This window comes from Salvia miltiorrhiza, chromosome 2 (genome assembly GCF_028751815.1).
Source record: "Salvia miltiorrhiza cultivar Shanhuang (shh) chromosome 2, IMPLAD_Smil_shh, whole genome shotgun sequence".
In the NCBI taxonomy this organism is placed as follows: Eukaryota; Viridiplantae; Streptophyta; class Magnoliopsida; order Lamiales; family Lamiaceae; genus Salvia; species Salvia miltiorrhiza.
In genome coordinates this window covers 73,555,384-73,571,818 of record NC_080388.1, presented here as the reverse complement: position 1 = coordinate 73,571,818, position 16,435 = coordinate 73,555,384, and the positions used below count along the sequence as shown (strand labels likewise).

General features: G+C 35.1%; 3 protein-coding genes across 5 annotated transcripts; 1 reads left to right on the top strand and 2 right to left on the bottom strand.

The window, feature by feature from the left end:
• Window positions 1–29: 29 nt before the first annotated feature.
• On the bottom strand, window positions 30–3,979 carry LOC131009213 (mitotic checkpoint serine/threonine-protein kinase BUB1). The gene is made up of 14 exons (XM_057936468.1): window positions 3,827–3,979; window positions 3,562–3,712; window positions 3,050–3,207; window positions 2,866–2,956; window positions 2,502–2,609; window positions 2,328–2,415; window positions 1,983–2,086; window positions 1,822–1,893; window positions 1,636–1,725; window positions 1,399–1,556; window positions 1,069–1,129; window positions 858–992; window positions 540–661; window positions 30–461 (listed from the first exon to the last, which is right to left on the bottom strand). The coding sequence occupies exons 1-14, from the start codon at window positions 3,907–3,909 to the stop codon at window positions 272–274; spliced, it is 1,611 nt and encodes a 536-aa protein (XP_057792451.1). The 5' UTR covers window positions 3,910–3,979; the 3' UTR covers window positions 30–271.
• A 1,236-nt stretch (window positions 3,980–5,215) lies between these two features.
• LOC131009312 (squamosa promoter-binding protein 1-like) lies at window positions 5,216–7,011 on the bottom strand. The gene is made up of 2 exons (XM_057936611.1): window positions 6,559–7,011; window positions 5,216–5,584 (listed from the first exon to the last, which is right to left on the bottom strand). Exons 1-2 carry the CDS (start codon window positions 6,864–6,866, stop codon window positions 5,323–5,325), a joined length of 570 nt encoding a protein of 189 aa, XP_057792594.1. The 5' UTR covers window positions 6,867–7,011; the 3' UTR covers window positions 5,216–5,322.
• A 5,287-nt stretch (window positions 7,012–12,298) lies between these two features.
• Window positions 12,299–16,382, top strand: LOC131009282 (eyes absent homolog). Of its 3 annotated transcripts, XM_057936575.1 has the most exons (8): window positions 12,660–12,766; window positions 12,907–12,981; window positions 13,068–13,154; window positions 14,502–14,754; window positions 14,863–15,030; window positions 15,554–15,647; window positions 15,728–15,910; window positions 15,987–16,382. In XM_057936575.1, exons 4-8 carry the CDS (start codon window positions 14,566–14,568, stop codon window positions 16,265–16,267), a joined length of 915 nt encoding a protein of 304 aa, XP_057792558.1. In that variant the 5' UTR covers window positions 12,660–12,766; window positions 12,907–12,981; window positions 13,068–13,154; window positions 14,502–14,565; the 3' UTR covers window positions 16,268–16,382. The 3 variants fall into 3 exon arrangements, with proteins under 3 accessions (XP_057792556.1, XP_057792558.1, XP_057792557.1); XM_057936574.1 differs by lacking the exon at window positions 13,068–13,154; XM_057936573.1 differs by lacking the exons at window positions 12,907–12,981; window positions 13,068–13,154 and having other exon boundaries at window positions 12,299–12,766.
• The last annotated feature ends 53 nt before the right edge of the window (window positions 16,383–16,435 follow it).

The following is a 16,435-nucleotide window of genomic DNA, read 5'->3' as shown; positions in this document are numbered from 1 at the left end:
CTATACAACAACTTCTAGCAGAATCTGTATGACATAAAAGACTATTAATTTGTATACATTACTTTGATGGGAATATATAGAGAATTCACTTATGCATGCAGCTAGTATGCTCTGCAAAAGCACAAACACCACCAACTAGTTAAAACAAACACACACACACACACACACTTGATCAAAAGCTTAGTAACAGCATCAACAACTTAGCTGCATCCCAAATGAAAAGCTAAATACAACAAAGAAATTGAGATGATTACTACATTACATGTTTGGCCTAAGCTGAACATAGAGAAGTTCTTTGTTTCACAAGTAAATCCCTCAACTTCTTAATCAGCTTCTGATCCGAGCACATGTAATCCTGCAATGACTCCCTCAGAGATTGCAGCAGCTTCTTGTGATCTTCTGCTAGATCGGAGTTGAGTAGCTTCGCGAACAAGTTTTTCCAAAGACCGACGTTCCAATACCTATGCAGAGGCGATAAACGAGCATTGTTTCAGAAACTAGAAGAGACACATCCAACATGGAGAAGTTAAAACACGAACCGCTTGTAATGTGATTTGGGCTGGTAATAAAAGCCTCCTCCAGGAGATGCTTTCTTCTCAATCTCCATGTACGAATTGTGTAGCATCATGTGAACTATAACGCACAGGCCGTACATGTCCACCTAGCATTCAATCCGAACGCGAACACCATCATGAATTTGACAAAATGTAGCATATATATGGCTAGACATCAAGTGTAAGTTAATCAAGAATGCTTGTAGTAGAAAAATGTAGCATATATATGTCATGTTTGTGGTTAGTGTTTGATCATCAAGAAAAGATTTATGTATGTATGTATGTATATTTATTTATATGTACCTGAAATGTCCAAGGCTTTTTTTCTTGCATCTCAATGCAACGGAAGCCTGAAGTTCTACTATCTCCCATGAATTTGGTGCCTTTGGGAAAGACACTCAGATCTATTCCCCTTCCCCAGTCCACAAGGCATAGTCCCTGAATTATGGAATGGAATAATTGAGAAAATATTAACTATATAAATGTAATAATTGAGAAAATATCCAGAAATAACCTGATCGCCCCATGTTCCTGTTCGAAGGCGGAACTCGTTTACATCCTCTGTTGGATCATCCCTGCCATTGTGTATTACCATAGTTGTAGAGTTAGATTAGACACTTGCTTGAAGACTATTGAAGTGAGGCTGTGAGGGTACCAGTAACTAACTGTACATGTTAGTTTGTTACCTACTTTTTCCATAAAAACCAGGTAGTAATTTTAGAACTTTTTCAACAAAACAATAAAATGATTGAACATGTCCAACAGAGGAAAAGAAAGTAATGATTCAAAGGAGTTCTTTCATTGCATGAGTGATTGAGAGACTCCAGTTTGCTGAGAAAATTACCTAGAATATCGTATGAGCAAATTATCGGGTTTGAAGTCGCCATGGATCATTGCAGCACCATGCAGAGTCTCTAGGATTTGAAGCATCTCAATGGTGTAATAGATACATAATACTTCGTCCATAGATCCACCTGTAACCACATTACAGTTCATGGCATCCTGCAGATCATTGAATAGGAACTAAGTACTAGGTAATAATTTCAAAGTTTTAAAAGAATGAAAGCAAGTACATGCCAACCTGTAGAGTCCCATGAGCAAAATAATCAGAGACTATGACGCTGTAGTCAGAATAGAGGTGCAATCTGTGAGCAAAGCCAAAACTCTTCCTCTGAAAATCAAAGACTTCAAATGAGCTGAGAGGTATGACTAAAGGCACCAAATTCAAAGGCACATATAGTAACAACTTGTTACTATAATTACATACTTCTTTTTCAGGAATCCGAATGTCGAGTTGGCGGTACATATAAAACTCCCAAGGAAATGGCGGCTTTTGAATCTGTCAGAAACTGTAAGCTTCAGAAAACATGCAAGGATCTCCCTAGATTGAAATCCACATTGAAAGCTGGAATGAAAAGATATAATTACCTTAAGGGCAACGACATCATCAGGTTTGCCGTCGACATATGCTTTGAACACCTGAGCAAACCCACCCTGACCTGCACGACCTCTGATCTGATAATTTTCTCTACCTTCAGGCATGACGAATCAAAACCAAACTGAAGTCAAAAGCGGAAGGAATATCATTTAGACATGCATCTAATAGTTCTAGTACAACCCTTAATGGAACCAAGCATGCACATTATATAACCAACAACAAGGCAGGCCATTCAGTGTTATTCTACATGCTCCAATTCTAGCATATACAACTAACGTTTAAGAATAGTAAATGGATGCTTATGTCAATTATGCATATTATTGAAACATGCTTACCTATAGTGATGTCTTTATTTTTAGCCGATTTCTGCAAGGAGGATAACGCCACTTTTCCAGGATATGCTTTATTACTTGAATGGTATCCCTTCAGAAAATATGCAATTTTCTTTAGATACCTTAGAAAATATTTACACAGGAATTTTATATACGTTCATAGAGGAAGGACCTCACCTCATATTCTACAACTTTAGAATTCATCTTTTGCAGTAGATTTTTGAGGGTTGAGACAGACCATGGATTAATAAAATTCTCTCCGTCTACAGAAACGTCATTTTTCATCTGTTCAAAGATGGAAAGAACATGAGTTATGTTGATATTTTCAGAATAGTTACTTTTTTTTCTTATCTTTATAACACACATGATTCTCTAGTAATCATATAAATCAATAAAACAGTAAATTAATCTACAGACTCACTTGCAAGCACCAATACCAAACACTATGAAAAAATCTGTTCTTCATTAAAGGTAATTCCATTTCCTCTATAGTCTCTAGTATATTGTCTGAACAGGTTAGGATGAATGAATTCAGTTATACCTTTTGAAATGATCCATTAGTTACTCTTTCAGACATTCTCTCGAGAAATAGAACCTGAGCTTTTTTTAGTCTCCCCAGTGGCTCAGCATTTCTGATACGCAAGAACACCTTTGTTATGGTGGAATATCAAAAACAAACTTACTAATTCATATAAAACTATAATGCCAATGAGAAGTTAATAAACCTTGAGATGCCAAGATGATAAATCATACAAGCATCTATCAGTCTGCCTTTCGCTTCCAGAAACAAAGCAAATGATTCATAAAGCAGCGCTTTGCGTATGCAAATCCTGTGCTCCTCTATTTCCTTAAAAACTCTTTCATAATCTGAGCTACCATCCATCTAGAAAGTATACAAAAGAATATGAATTTTCCCGAAATGGAGAGACATGTTTTTTTATATCAGAAACTAGCATATTAATCCAACTGCATTTTTGTTGCAGCAGATCACGAAAATAATCCATAAAATCAGAAAGAACCTACATTCAACTACTTCACAACTACAACTTACGCAACTTAACAAACCAGATGGCCAAATCAACTAAAACATTACCTATTAGAATGTGAATTCAGCTGAAAGGCATAGTTACCTTATTGTATAATAAACCAAAAACATCAAACCAAAAATTAACCAAGTAGACTGACGATAAACATAAAGAGATTGAAACGATATAAAAAGGAAAGGAATAAGCATTACATAGAGGAACCAGATCTTGAGAAATCGGATGTCGTCTCGATACCGCGGATCGGACTTGAAGTTATTAATACAATTCGCAACGAGCACATCGAAATCCGCAAAATTGATTTGATCGCTCGAATTTTGCCTTCGCAATGCCTCATAAATTAACCTTGAATTCGTAGAAAAATTAAATAAATTGGGTGAAAATAACAGGATTTATGTAAGCAAATATGTATGACAAAAGTGCATATATATATGCAAGGAACCGAAGCAGATAACTTACTGGAGCGAAGGTAAGATAGGATCGTCGGTAACAGAGGAGGAGACGTCGCTGATGTTGCCGGAATTTCTCGAAACGACGGCCATGAAATCGCAGATTCTTACTCCGACGTGAAGCAGGAAACACTGTAAGCTTGAATATTTGAAATCTGAAAGCAAGCGGGAATCTACCAAATTAAGATTGCTTTTTCCCTTATTTTCTCTTTGGTCCCTGCAGTTATCTTAATTACTTAAAAACCCCTAAAACTCATTTACTTATTTTCTCTTTTTTCGGAAAAGGCCCCATTTACTTTTAGTTTTAGTACTAATAATAATACGAAATGGATAAGATCATAAGTTTGTTTTTAATTGTTATAGGAGGAAATTAAATATAAATAACAATATATATATATATATATATATATATTGAATTATTTTTAACCCTTAGATTATCAAGATCTACGGTTGATTAATCACTTTCTTTAATGAATTCATAATTCTGAGTTCGAATATCATAAAAAGTGTTATGATAATAATAATATGACTATATGAGTATATCAACAACAGAAAATAAGAAAGGGGCATTGCAAAATTAATAGTATAATGGGTTGTACTGAATTTTTCAATTCAGGGAATGGGAAAAGTAATAAAAATTCCAAATGTAACTTGATTCACATTTCAAAGAATGAATATCGTAAAAACACACAATATGTGTGTGCGTGTGTTGGCCAAGTGGTAAGGCCTTAATGTATAAGGCCAAATGTCTTGGGTTCGAGTTCCCTGTGGCGTGGTCGTTAAATTTCTTTATTTAATATTGTTAATTTATCAAAAAAAAAAAATTTGCAAAAACACGGTCTTTAAATTTCTTTATTTAATATTATTAATTATCAAAAATTTTTTTGCAAAAAACACAGTATGCGTGTGTTAGTCTAATAATAGTATATTGATTAATGCCTAAGATCAAAGGTGTTAAAGTTCAAAGTTTATTACCATGGTCCTAATCATGTCTTACAATTATGGTTGCTTACTCACAATTATATAATTATCTTGATAAATATTTTTCTATATATATAAGATCAATTTTTCTCTTTATTTATACAAAATTGTCCTCGATAATATTAGTATAGAAAAATATTGGACAATATATATATAGTTAGTGAATGTATAAAGTCACTAAATTTGTGCACTCGATTTTTTTTTTTGGAATTTTCTCCTCTTTATAGTGTATATTTCAAAAATGAAGCTCGTTTAATAAAATATAAATGATCGTTCATGTTTAAATGTGGATATCAAACAATGGTGCATTGCATAATATGGTAAATAAGCTCCAAACATGTGACATAGTTAAATGATGAATAAGCTCAAGATCAAGCATAGAGTTGAGCTACAAAATGCAAGATTTAGCACCACATAATTAAAGATAAATAAAGACATACTACCACTTAGTAATAATTAGGTCTTTACTTAATATATAAATATATATGATGAGAATGACAGAAGAGAGGGAGCTAGGGTGAGATATCATCGGACATGGAAATGTTTGTAGGTTGAATTTTCTTGGACAGTCATTTGAATCCTTCCCCTATCATCCACCTGCCCACACACCATCTCCTTCAACTGATGACCACCCGCCGTCGTGCCCCCGCCGCCCTTGATCCGACCGCTCGTGGAGCCTTCTGCCTGAGAGCCGTCGCCCGGATTCTTCCTCCTCCTCTCATTGTGGCCGGCCAACCGCCTCCGACAGCTCCTCTTCGCGTCGTCGAATTCCGATAGCTCGTGGAACCTGCACCATGAAATTGCAGATATATATATGTGAACCAGATGTTGGGGAAAATGTTAATTTTTCCTAATAATTCAACTTCAATGTTTGCTAGATGTGATGGATAAGATTGATAGAATTGAAGGAATGATTAAATAATTCACCCAATTTTAAAGTGATAAATAATCACTCAATTAAATAATTAAACGCAACCAAATTATCAATTAATGATTCAATCATGCAAAATAAACACTTGATTAAGATTAATTATTTTTATCAATCACGCCTCATCACTCCAAACCAAATGAATCATAATGTGATAATAACAATCACAAATCCAATAAATAACAAACACCATTAAGATATTAGTATTTTTTTGTACTTTATTAAGATATTAGTATTAATAATGAGACAAGCCAACTAAATTTAACGTGATTGATCTTTATTTTAATCTAATACTCTCTCTCCTACTCAAAATAAATGTCAAGACTTTTTCCTCTCTTTAGTTCCATTATTAACCCTAGAGCTCATTTCAAAATTCACAATCTTCACTCTTCATTAAATTTCCTTAATTTGTGTGCACAAATCACAATGCTAGAAATAGGAGTAAACAATTAAGGGCACCAAAATGAACAGGTAGCTAGCAAATGACTTTCCATTTTAGGATGAATCTGTACGTTTCAGTAAAAACACACAATCATTTCATCATTAAAGATTATTTCTTGTTCGTATAATATTTTTTGATAAATTAACAAATAAAGAAATTTAAAGATTATACCACGGTGAACTCGAACCCAAAACCTCTCCAGTTCCTATAATATTAAAGAAGTTGATACTAATAAATCAAGAATTTCATGCAGTAGTAAAGTATAATAATTTAAAGGAACACACAAACAAACAACGTCCACGTCAAAGCATAAAATAGTACTAAAATAAAAAATAAAAAAAAAATTGGAATTTTCTTGTTTATTCACAAAATCCAAAAAAAAAAAAAAAACCTGCTGCATTGCTGGCAGAAGCGCTGGCGGATTCCGGCGACGACAGCGACCTGCGCCTTGGCGTGGTGCTCGCAGACCTTATGGCGGCGGTGGTAGGCCTTGGCGGCGGCGAGATCAGCGGAGCACTTCTCCGCCTGGCAGCTCTTCATGTCGCCGCCGCCACCGCCTCCTTTCTTGGCGCCGGCCACCCTCTTCCGCTTGTCGTCCTCTGGCGTGAGTTCATCGTCGTCGGAGTCCGCGGCGGCGGCGGCGGCGCAATCCCTCTTCATCATCTTCCCCTTCATGGGCTTGCCCTCATTCATCATCATGTGTTATGGAAAAATAAATATATAGTAGTAGTAGTATAGTAGTGATCAAATGAGGAGATATTGGGTGGTGGGGTGATGGGAATTTTGAGAGGAAAAGTGGAGAGATGGAGTCAGATGCTTGAGGACCACAATTTTCCATTCTTCTTTTTTTTTTTTTTTTTTAATAAAAATTATTTCATTTATACACGTGTGTGTGTGTGAGGTGGAATGTGAAGAACAAGGTATCTATCTCTATTCTTGTGTATGTGGGGAAGCTACCTAGTGAGTGAGTAGAAGATCACATCGAAGAAAACGACGTGGGATTACAATCGTTCATGGCGTTGTCATGCTTTTTCTTATTGCTTATAAATTGATTAATCATGTGTATATGTATACATACACTATTCTTTAGCTTCAACTACACTTATTAGTAGTATTACATAAAATCATATGCATGGACAAATTCGTATAAGCCAATAGAGAATGGTTCCAATGAAAATTATGAATAAGAGCATCCGCAATGGGCCTACTTGATAGTGGGGGGCCACATTGAGTAAGTAGTGCTGCATTGGGGTTACTTGATAGCCTACTTGATTTTTTTAGTTTTTAAGGAGGAGAGAGAGATTTTAAAGAGGAGAAGAGAATTTTAAAAAAAAATAGATCGCTCGTGTATACCTGAAGGCTCGAGTAGGCCTCAAGTAAGACCCCCCCCCCCCCCCCCCCCCCCCCCCCCCCGCAACGCCCTACTCGAGTAGGAGCGTTGCAGATGCTCTAAGTCGGTATGTAGAGTTGATTAAGTTGCTGGTAATATATGAACAATTATTTAAATTTGGGTTGGGCAAAAATTTCATCAATTAACTGAATTGCGATTGTTCATGCAATACAAGCAATTTATTAATTCGTTATTCTCATTTTTTCATGAAAAATCATTCTCACTGTAACCTAACCCTAAACGCATAAATATATCACAAGATAGACAAAGTTTTAGTTATTAAGGCATGCCCGAGCTAACATGTGATGTTTTTGGTTGGACCATCGATCAATTTGAAAATAAATATATTGTGAGAACTATTAAAATTATTATATTATCTGCCACAAAAACTAACGCATTCGTTATTAAATTTATTGTAGTTAAAAGAAATAAAAAATTCGCTTATTTTATAATTCAAATTCATATACTGTATTCATCCATCAAAATAATATATTAGTCGTAATTAATTATATGTAATTTATATTTTATTTTACCCAAAAGTTAAGCATTTTCAATTATATAAGTTAATTGAGCAACAATATAACGATTCAAATATTATTAGTCCAATATATAAGTCATAACTGAAAATAAAATTATCAAAATAACCTTGTGTAGGCCTTTCGTGCACGAGATACATGAATTTCGCCTATGGAATTTGCGAATTCGGTTTATTTTTATAAATTGTTTTAAAAGATACGCCACGTGGCGAATCGGGTGCGAATCCGACGAAACTCCGAGAGAATCGCACCCTAGAAGAATTCGATTCGCCGTATATTCTACTCCCTCCGTCCCGCAATTAATGGCTCGTATTCCATTTTGGGCTGTCCCAACATAAATGGCTCGTTTCTATTTTAGGAAATAATAAGGGAACAATTAAGCTTAATTAAATCACTAATTATCTCCCTAATGAACACTCTAATTACTAATTAGGCAAATACACACATTTCACCAAAAAACATAAAATCAATCTTCTATCTCTCTCTCTGCCTGAGTCTCCCATCGCCACCGCCTCCACCATCTCATAAATCCTAGCGCCGCTTGGTACACGACGCATCTGTCCCCGTCGGCTCTGCGCCTGGTTCACGACGCCCCTCCACCAGCCGTCCTTGTAGAAGGTGTCCACCTCGTCGTCCGGATTGAAGCCCTTGGCGACCTCCTGTACCGGTGGCGCGGGCATCACAAACGACGGCGCGAGGACGGTGGCGATCCGCCTCGATTCGTGCCGAAAGCCCACTCCAGCCACCCTATCTAAGTGAAAAGTTTGATTGGTTTCGAAATTTTTATATGTTCTTGAAATTTTCATACTCTGTTCCTGAAATTGTTGATTGATTTCAGTCTTTGTTCCTGAAATTTTGATTGACTGGTTCGATTGCTTCTTTTTTTTAAGCCAAGATTAGTTCGATTGGTTTTGGTTTCGTTGAATGAATGTGTATGTAATTTGTTTAATCAGTTTGAATTATTAACCATTACTTCTTTTTTTTGAGGGAATTATTAACCATTACTAAACACATGTGAACCACACCCATTTTCACTTAATTTCCTTCTCCTTAATCTCCGTGTCGAAAAGTAACGAGCCATAAATAGCGGAACGGATGGAGTAATTTTTTAAGAATCCGTGCATCATAGACCTCTACATATCACATAATGTGATTGTTGGTTGGACCACTGGCTAACACGAAACAACTGTATATACCCCCCCACTTTCTCTATAAATCCGACAACACCTGATGATTTATAATTAATATCACATGTATTCGCTCCCAACTATTTTAACACACGCAACATATCAAACGTCATCAACCATAATCCATAACCCTCAACCTCACTATACATACATACAAAATTATACACACAAGGGACGGATCCATGATTTATCGTTAAAAGAGCTGAATTTATTGAAATATAGTGTTCAAAAGTATTTGCACCAGAGTTCGAGGAAGTCGCCAAATTTTTTTGAGCATTCTGTATTTTTTTTAATGTCCAAAAAATTTAATGGGTTTAGGATATGATTATAATTTTTACCCCCGAGCCAAATCTTTTTTAGCATTTCATATAGCTCAATTTTATATTCAAACAAAATATTAATGGGCTTAGGATTAATTCAACAAGTAAATTAAAAACATATAAAGACTTACCTATGTTTTTTCCATAAAAAATTGTTATCTTCTATTAAAAAAAAGTAACTTTCATTATTAATAGTTCATAATTTTACTTTAACTCAAGAATTGACTCAAATTCAAATTTGAAAATTAACTAAGAAAGGGAAATGAGACAAAAATAACATAAATTTAACAACTATAAAATGTTAAGCAATTAATGTGAATTCTACGATTATTAAAACAATGTACTATTATATTATCTCTTCTATTTCTTATATTCCCTTTGTCCCTGAAATATATTCATTTATTTTCATTTTCGTCCGTCCCCAAAACATCTTCTTAATCCATTTTTTGAAACAAAATAATGCCCTTATAAGTCTCATATATATATATATATATATATATTTACACGCATTGCCACTAATGGACCCATCACTTCTCATTTTAATTAATCCATTAATCACTATCATCAATTTCTCTAATATGTAGGACCCCTTCTCCACTTATTAAATACACAGCATACCTTCATTAAAATCTGTATCGCCTCTTCTTAAAAAGATGTTTCAAAGACAAATGATGTATATATATAAATAGGGTGCGGTTCTAGTGAGAACCACAATTTTCGTGAAAACATGAGAACCATTAAAATTACTGCATCTGCTATACAAATTCATGCATCCGGTATTAAAATTACTGCATTCGAAAAAAATAAAAATTTTGTTCCCTTCAGGATTCGAACCCATGTTCAGCATTCATCCACCGTAGATCTTGATAATCAAATGATTTAAAATGGTTCTCCGTTCTTATTTTATTTAGTGGTTTTTATTTGAACCTCTCCCTATATATATAAACCTCAAAGTTTGAGAGGGGGCTTGAGCCCCCCCGATCCGCCACACACATGAAGAGGGATCTAGAGAGAGAGAAGCCTAAGGAAGGATACCATGAAAAGAGGCCTTAAACATCAAGCACGAGGGTGCATGTCTCATCCATCAAGAACTCATCCACACGAATTAAAGTCTCACAAAAAAGAAGAAAAAAAAAAGGGCACCCAACAAACAAAAGAGGGATCAAACTTCCCGTGAGTGGGGGTGGCCCCCTCCACAGTTCAAATAAAGGGCAAAACGTTAGGTTTGCAACTATTTATAACAAGATTTGTGAGTGACGATGATTCTGTAGTTAGGGTTTCGATTTTGTGGAATGCGTTTACTCTCCTCTGATTGGCTGCAGCTCCCCACACTCTCCCACGTCGTGCAATCAGACGTCGAAACGTGGCCGGGCGCACCGTGTGTCCGCATGCAGTGAGAGAAATGTTTGTCTGTGTGTACTTTTCCCAAGGTACAACCCCTCGATGCATGCTAGTGGTGGGGATGGGGATATCACTGCATGGGCAGATGAGGCCAACTAATTTTTCAGGTTCTTGGTTGTACCTTGTTATCTCTTGAGAATTCAAGTTCATGGGGTCCAAGATGTGTACTTTTTTAGGGTACAACTCTTCAATGCTGCACATGGCTTCTTTTGTTTTCCTTCTCTTTTTTTCATTTTCTTGGTTGGATAATTGGATTAGGGTGCATATATCATCACTTTCTTTGTGTCTTTTTTTTTTTTGGTGGGTAAATCGTGTTTGAGAGCATGTGATTTTCAAGATTCACGTGTATTCTAAAATTAATTTTTATGTGGGGTTGAGTTATTAATTTAAATCTTGAATTAGCTGATGAGACTTACCTCAAGTGGCAAAGCTTAGGCATTCAAAGACTTCCATTTGTGAGAAGTCTTGAATTTAATGTGTAGAGTGACTTATTTGATTATATGATAAATCTTGAATTATGTAGCATTCTATAAGGGATTTCGAAAAATCGTAATTGATTGATCCATATCGATCCCTAAATACGATCGTGGAGAAATAGACATTGATTGGGTAGTTAAAATGAGCAATGAAGCTACTAAATTCATAATCTAATGCAACTATATCTTCGATACTTCATAGATGTATAATAAGTACGAGAAAAATATAAATATTAATTTAGTTATAGTGAGAAAATGTCTATTTATATTCACTAATGAATGTTTAATAATTAGAGCATCAGCATTGGTGCGGCTCATTACTTGGTTTAAGTCGGCCTCAACGATAAACCAACTGATGCGGCATACGGGGCCTCGAGGTGAGGCTCATCTGAACGAGTCAGACTTAAACATTAAAAAAATTATTTGATTATATAATAAATATCTCTTATAATTAAAAAAAATAAAACAAAATAATACTAATAATTTACTATAATTCTCGTCTATATCGGAGGAGGTGCACATTAAATTGTTTTATTAATTGTAAAGTCAACAAAAGAAATATATATGCAACTAATACCACTCAATAAAATCCTCAGATCAGCTCTGAATTTCTCTGGATTTTGGCTCAATTATTACGTCTCTTATTAATTTAAATAAGACAATTAAAAAGCTACATGTGAAATTTTAGAAAAAATCAAAATTTTGGAAACGTTAAACCCGTTCAAGGAAGTAAACGAAAAAAGATAATAATCCTAGTTATCTTTCTTAAATTTCTTAGGGTGTGTTCTATATGAAAAAAAGTGAAATATATATGTTCATTATATTTTTATTTTTATTTTTTTTTCACATGTTTGTATAATGAATAATTTTCTCTGAGCTCAGCGGAAAAAAAATTCTGAACAACTTATTTTCCCTCATTTTCAATCTAATTAAGGATAATATTATCATGAGATAGTGATTTATAATATATTTTTTTTATACATATTTCTCTCCATAAAAACATGAGATAATATGAATCATATGATAAAATTTTCTCATTTTTTCTTATCTCGTATTTTCTCAAACGTAATCTTATAAGAAAATTACATTTCTTAATTTTTTTCGGTTAGATCTTAATATAATATTTTTTTTAAAAAAAATGAAGGAATTATTTAATGGGTTTTAAAACTCTACTTTACCAAAAGTGATAAAACGATTAATTTAAAAAAAAAAAAAATATAGTCCGTTTTGAAGGAATTTTGCAGCAACCGCGAAATTTTCTGATAGAGCTAACGCTGCTGGTTCCGTTGGTAATTCTGCAAACCCTCTTTCTCTTTCATTTTTAATCTTCGATTCGTAATTGCTCAATTTGGTTTTGCATTTCTCTATCAATTGACCCGTTTTTATGTTTGATTCCATCTATCCGTGGATTTTACTGCAAAATTTCCAGTGTTAACGATGCGTTTCCCCTCATTACAATGAAGAATTAGCTGTGAATTCGGCTGATGAGTCGCTAACTCATAGGGTAATTTTTGAATTAGAATTTGGATTTGCACTTAGAATTCTATGTTACTGTAGCTTAATTTCTGAATTGCCTTTGATTTTGGATAGGTTTTGGTTAATGTAATGAATGTATAATGCATCAGTGGTTTCCGGATCAATTTGGATGACCTGGTATAGTAGTTGACATAATCCATGGTAATCGAAATTTCTTAAACAAGCATCCACACTGATAGAAACTAGGCAATTTGCCTCATATCATGTTACATTATTGAGCTAATGATGAAGCAAATTTAACATAAAATTGCTGCAATAGGGAGAGTGGCAGATATTGGTGTAAGAAACATTGGATTATGATGAAAGTTCTGTTAAGTTAGTAAACTGTAAAAGCCGTTGGGGTGGTGATATTAGATTGATAGCCGATGTTGATGGCACTGAGATGAGAAATGGAAGCCGGAACTGTGCCAGGATCTGTCAACAGGAAGATATAGGTTGTTGGAGAAGGAATAACCGTTGATGACTGGAGATAATGATATCCTAAAGTTAATAAGGGATTGATTCATTTCATGAACTTCAACTGTAGCAGTTGTTCTAGATGTAAGATGATACGATACAATCCAGATTGGTGGGGAAGATGATTCTATCGGAGTGGGGAATCATGCCATATATATGTTGACCTAACCACATTTCTCTTTGGTTTTCATCTTTTGCATAATAGTTTGTTCCCCCTTTATCGTCATTGCTTTCACTATCTCAGAAATTAAAACTTAGGTTTGCGATTATCGGAGTCCTTAGCTATGCCATACGTACAAAACGCATTGCTGAAGTTGAGCATCTTATTCTCAGTCTTTTGATTACCCCCCCCCCCCCCAAAAAAAAAAAAAAAGAGGAAGAAAAAAAGAAAAGAAAGCATAATAGATGGAATAGTTGTATTTATTTATTTCTTAGCAGTAAATTTCTTTCATGAACCATTGCTTTGCTTTCAGTGTGTCAAAGCTCATAAAGTATTAGTAATTGAAGAATGTTGTCAAAGGGGAATTTCTCATCTTCCAGGGTGTACTGAGGTGAAGCTTAAATATACATAGATGGGGGAGGAATGCATTGTGCATATCTGAATAGATATAATACGAAGAATTGTACTCCCTCCGTCCCAATAATGAAGACACACTTCATTTGGGCACGGAGATTAAGGAGAGGTAGTTTAGGTGGAGGGAGAGCGGCGGAGAGGCCAAGTGTAGCTAGGGTTTCGATCCAAAGAGAGAGAGAGAGAGTGAAGTATGCAGAGAGAGAGAGAGATTGATCTATTTATACTTTAATTAGGGGTCATTTAATTAGTGTAAATAAAGCCCTAATTATTTCCTTTTTTGGAAGTGTGTCTTCATTATTGGGACAACCCAATAAGGAAAGTGTGTCTTCAATAATGGGACGGAGGGAGTATTTACATATTTCTTAGCAGTAATTTTCTCTCATTGTGTCAAAGCTCATAAAGTATTAGTAATTGAAGAATGTCATCAAAGGGGAATTTCTCATCTTCCACTCTTCCAGGGTGTACTCAGGTAATCATCTGTGTCCGTATTGAATCATTCATCATACTTTGCTAAGAGCAAGCATGGATCAAAAGTTGAAGGTCTACATCTGGGACATGGATGAGACTCTTATTTTGCTTAAGTCTTTACTGACCGGGACATATGCTGGGGCTTTTAATGGTCTGAAGGATGTGCAGAATGGTGTAAATCTTGGAAAACTTTGGGAGAACCATATTCTTAAAGTATGTGACACACATTTCTTTTATGATCAAGTAAGTATTTACTTTTCTTATCTTTTATTATTTTATTTTTTGCCCTGTTCATATTTTCCACATTGATATATTTGCTAGTTTTAGCTGACTTATGATATGATCGTTTAGATTGAGAGCTTTAATCAACCATATCTTGATTTCTTGAACCAATATGATGACGGCGCAGACCTCTCCAGCTACAACTTTAGTCAGGATGGTTTTGGCCCTGTACTTGATGCTCTTAACAAACGTAAATTGGCTTACCGTCACCGCGTTGTAGCTGAGAAGTATAGAAAGGTACATTTTCTTTATCCTTTCCTAAGGGTAAATTTTTGGTGATTGATGACTTTTTGAACAATGTATTGCTTTTACCATATATTAATAAATAACTTTATTCCTGAAATACATGTTAGTTGTTATTTCTATATACGTTGTTTTCCTTGGCATAACTAAAATAACTTTATGCTTCAACTGTTCTTTAGCCTCAAATTAACACATTCTAGCTCACGCAAACAAGTAAATCTGATGCACACTTGCATATCATAAGAAGCCACCTGCATTTAAAAATATGTATTCAGAAACTCATTTTTTTCCGTTTCTCTTTTACTGAGATTACTGTTCATAAAAAATAATCTCTTTCTATGACAATGTTCAAATGCCAAGGCCTTGCATATAATATTTCTTTTCTAGTAGACATTTCTTTTCTGCTCAGACTATTTCTCACGAGTTCATCTACAAGAAATTGTGAACCGATGTTTTCACATAGGATAAAGTCATGATATGTTGGTCTATCTTTCATAACAACGTTACGTCTTTGCAGGGATTGCATAATATTCTTAACCAAGATCTCATAAGATTGTGGGAGAGTCTCTATGACTTGACTGACACTTACACAGAGAGATGGCTTTCTTCAGGTAAAGTGTCTTGGAAAGCTTCTAGCTCATTTGAGAACATATTGATATTACTTCCTAATTGTTGTTTATACTCGACACAGCTAGGGCCTGTTTGGAGCAGTGTGCAGGTCGGAGAAGAGATGTGACACCCTCCACAAACTCAGATGATGTTAGAGATGCTGCATTTGAGCATATCAATGTCTTAGTTACCTCGGGACCTCTCGTACCCAGCTTGGTCAAATGCCTATTCTTTCGGCTTGACAATATGATTACTTGCAATAACGGTTTGTTAATTCTTCCATCACACTTCAAGAATGCAATTTTTTCTATAACCATCACCAATTCATTCTTGCTTTCCAGTCTATAGCTCGCTGGACGTGGGGAAGCTCCAGTGCTTCACGTGGATCAAAGAGCGGTTTGGAGGGCCGAACGTCCAATTCTGTGCTATCGGGGATGGCTGGGAAGAATGCGAAGCTGCTGAATCTATGAGATGGCCGTTTGTTCAGATCGATCCACAGCCTAGAAGTCTCCATAGGTTCCCAGGTCTCAACTCTGGTGAGTTAAAGCACTATTTTTCGATAGTGTATGGAGATGATGATGATGATAGTGAAGATAGGGAAAAAAACAGAGAGTTATTATAATACAAACCAAAATATATAACACTGTGTTGCTTTATTTCTTGCAATTTCATCAAACTTAATGTTGTAAGGGTATTTTATTTATACTATTATACAATTCTTTTACAATGAGTTGCAATTATTATTGAGAAGAAGAAGATATTACACAATGAGGAGAAGAAGAAGAACAAG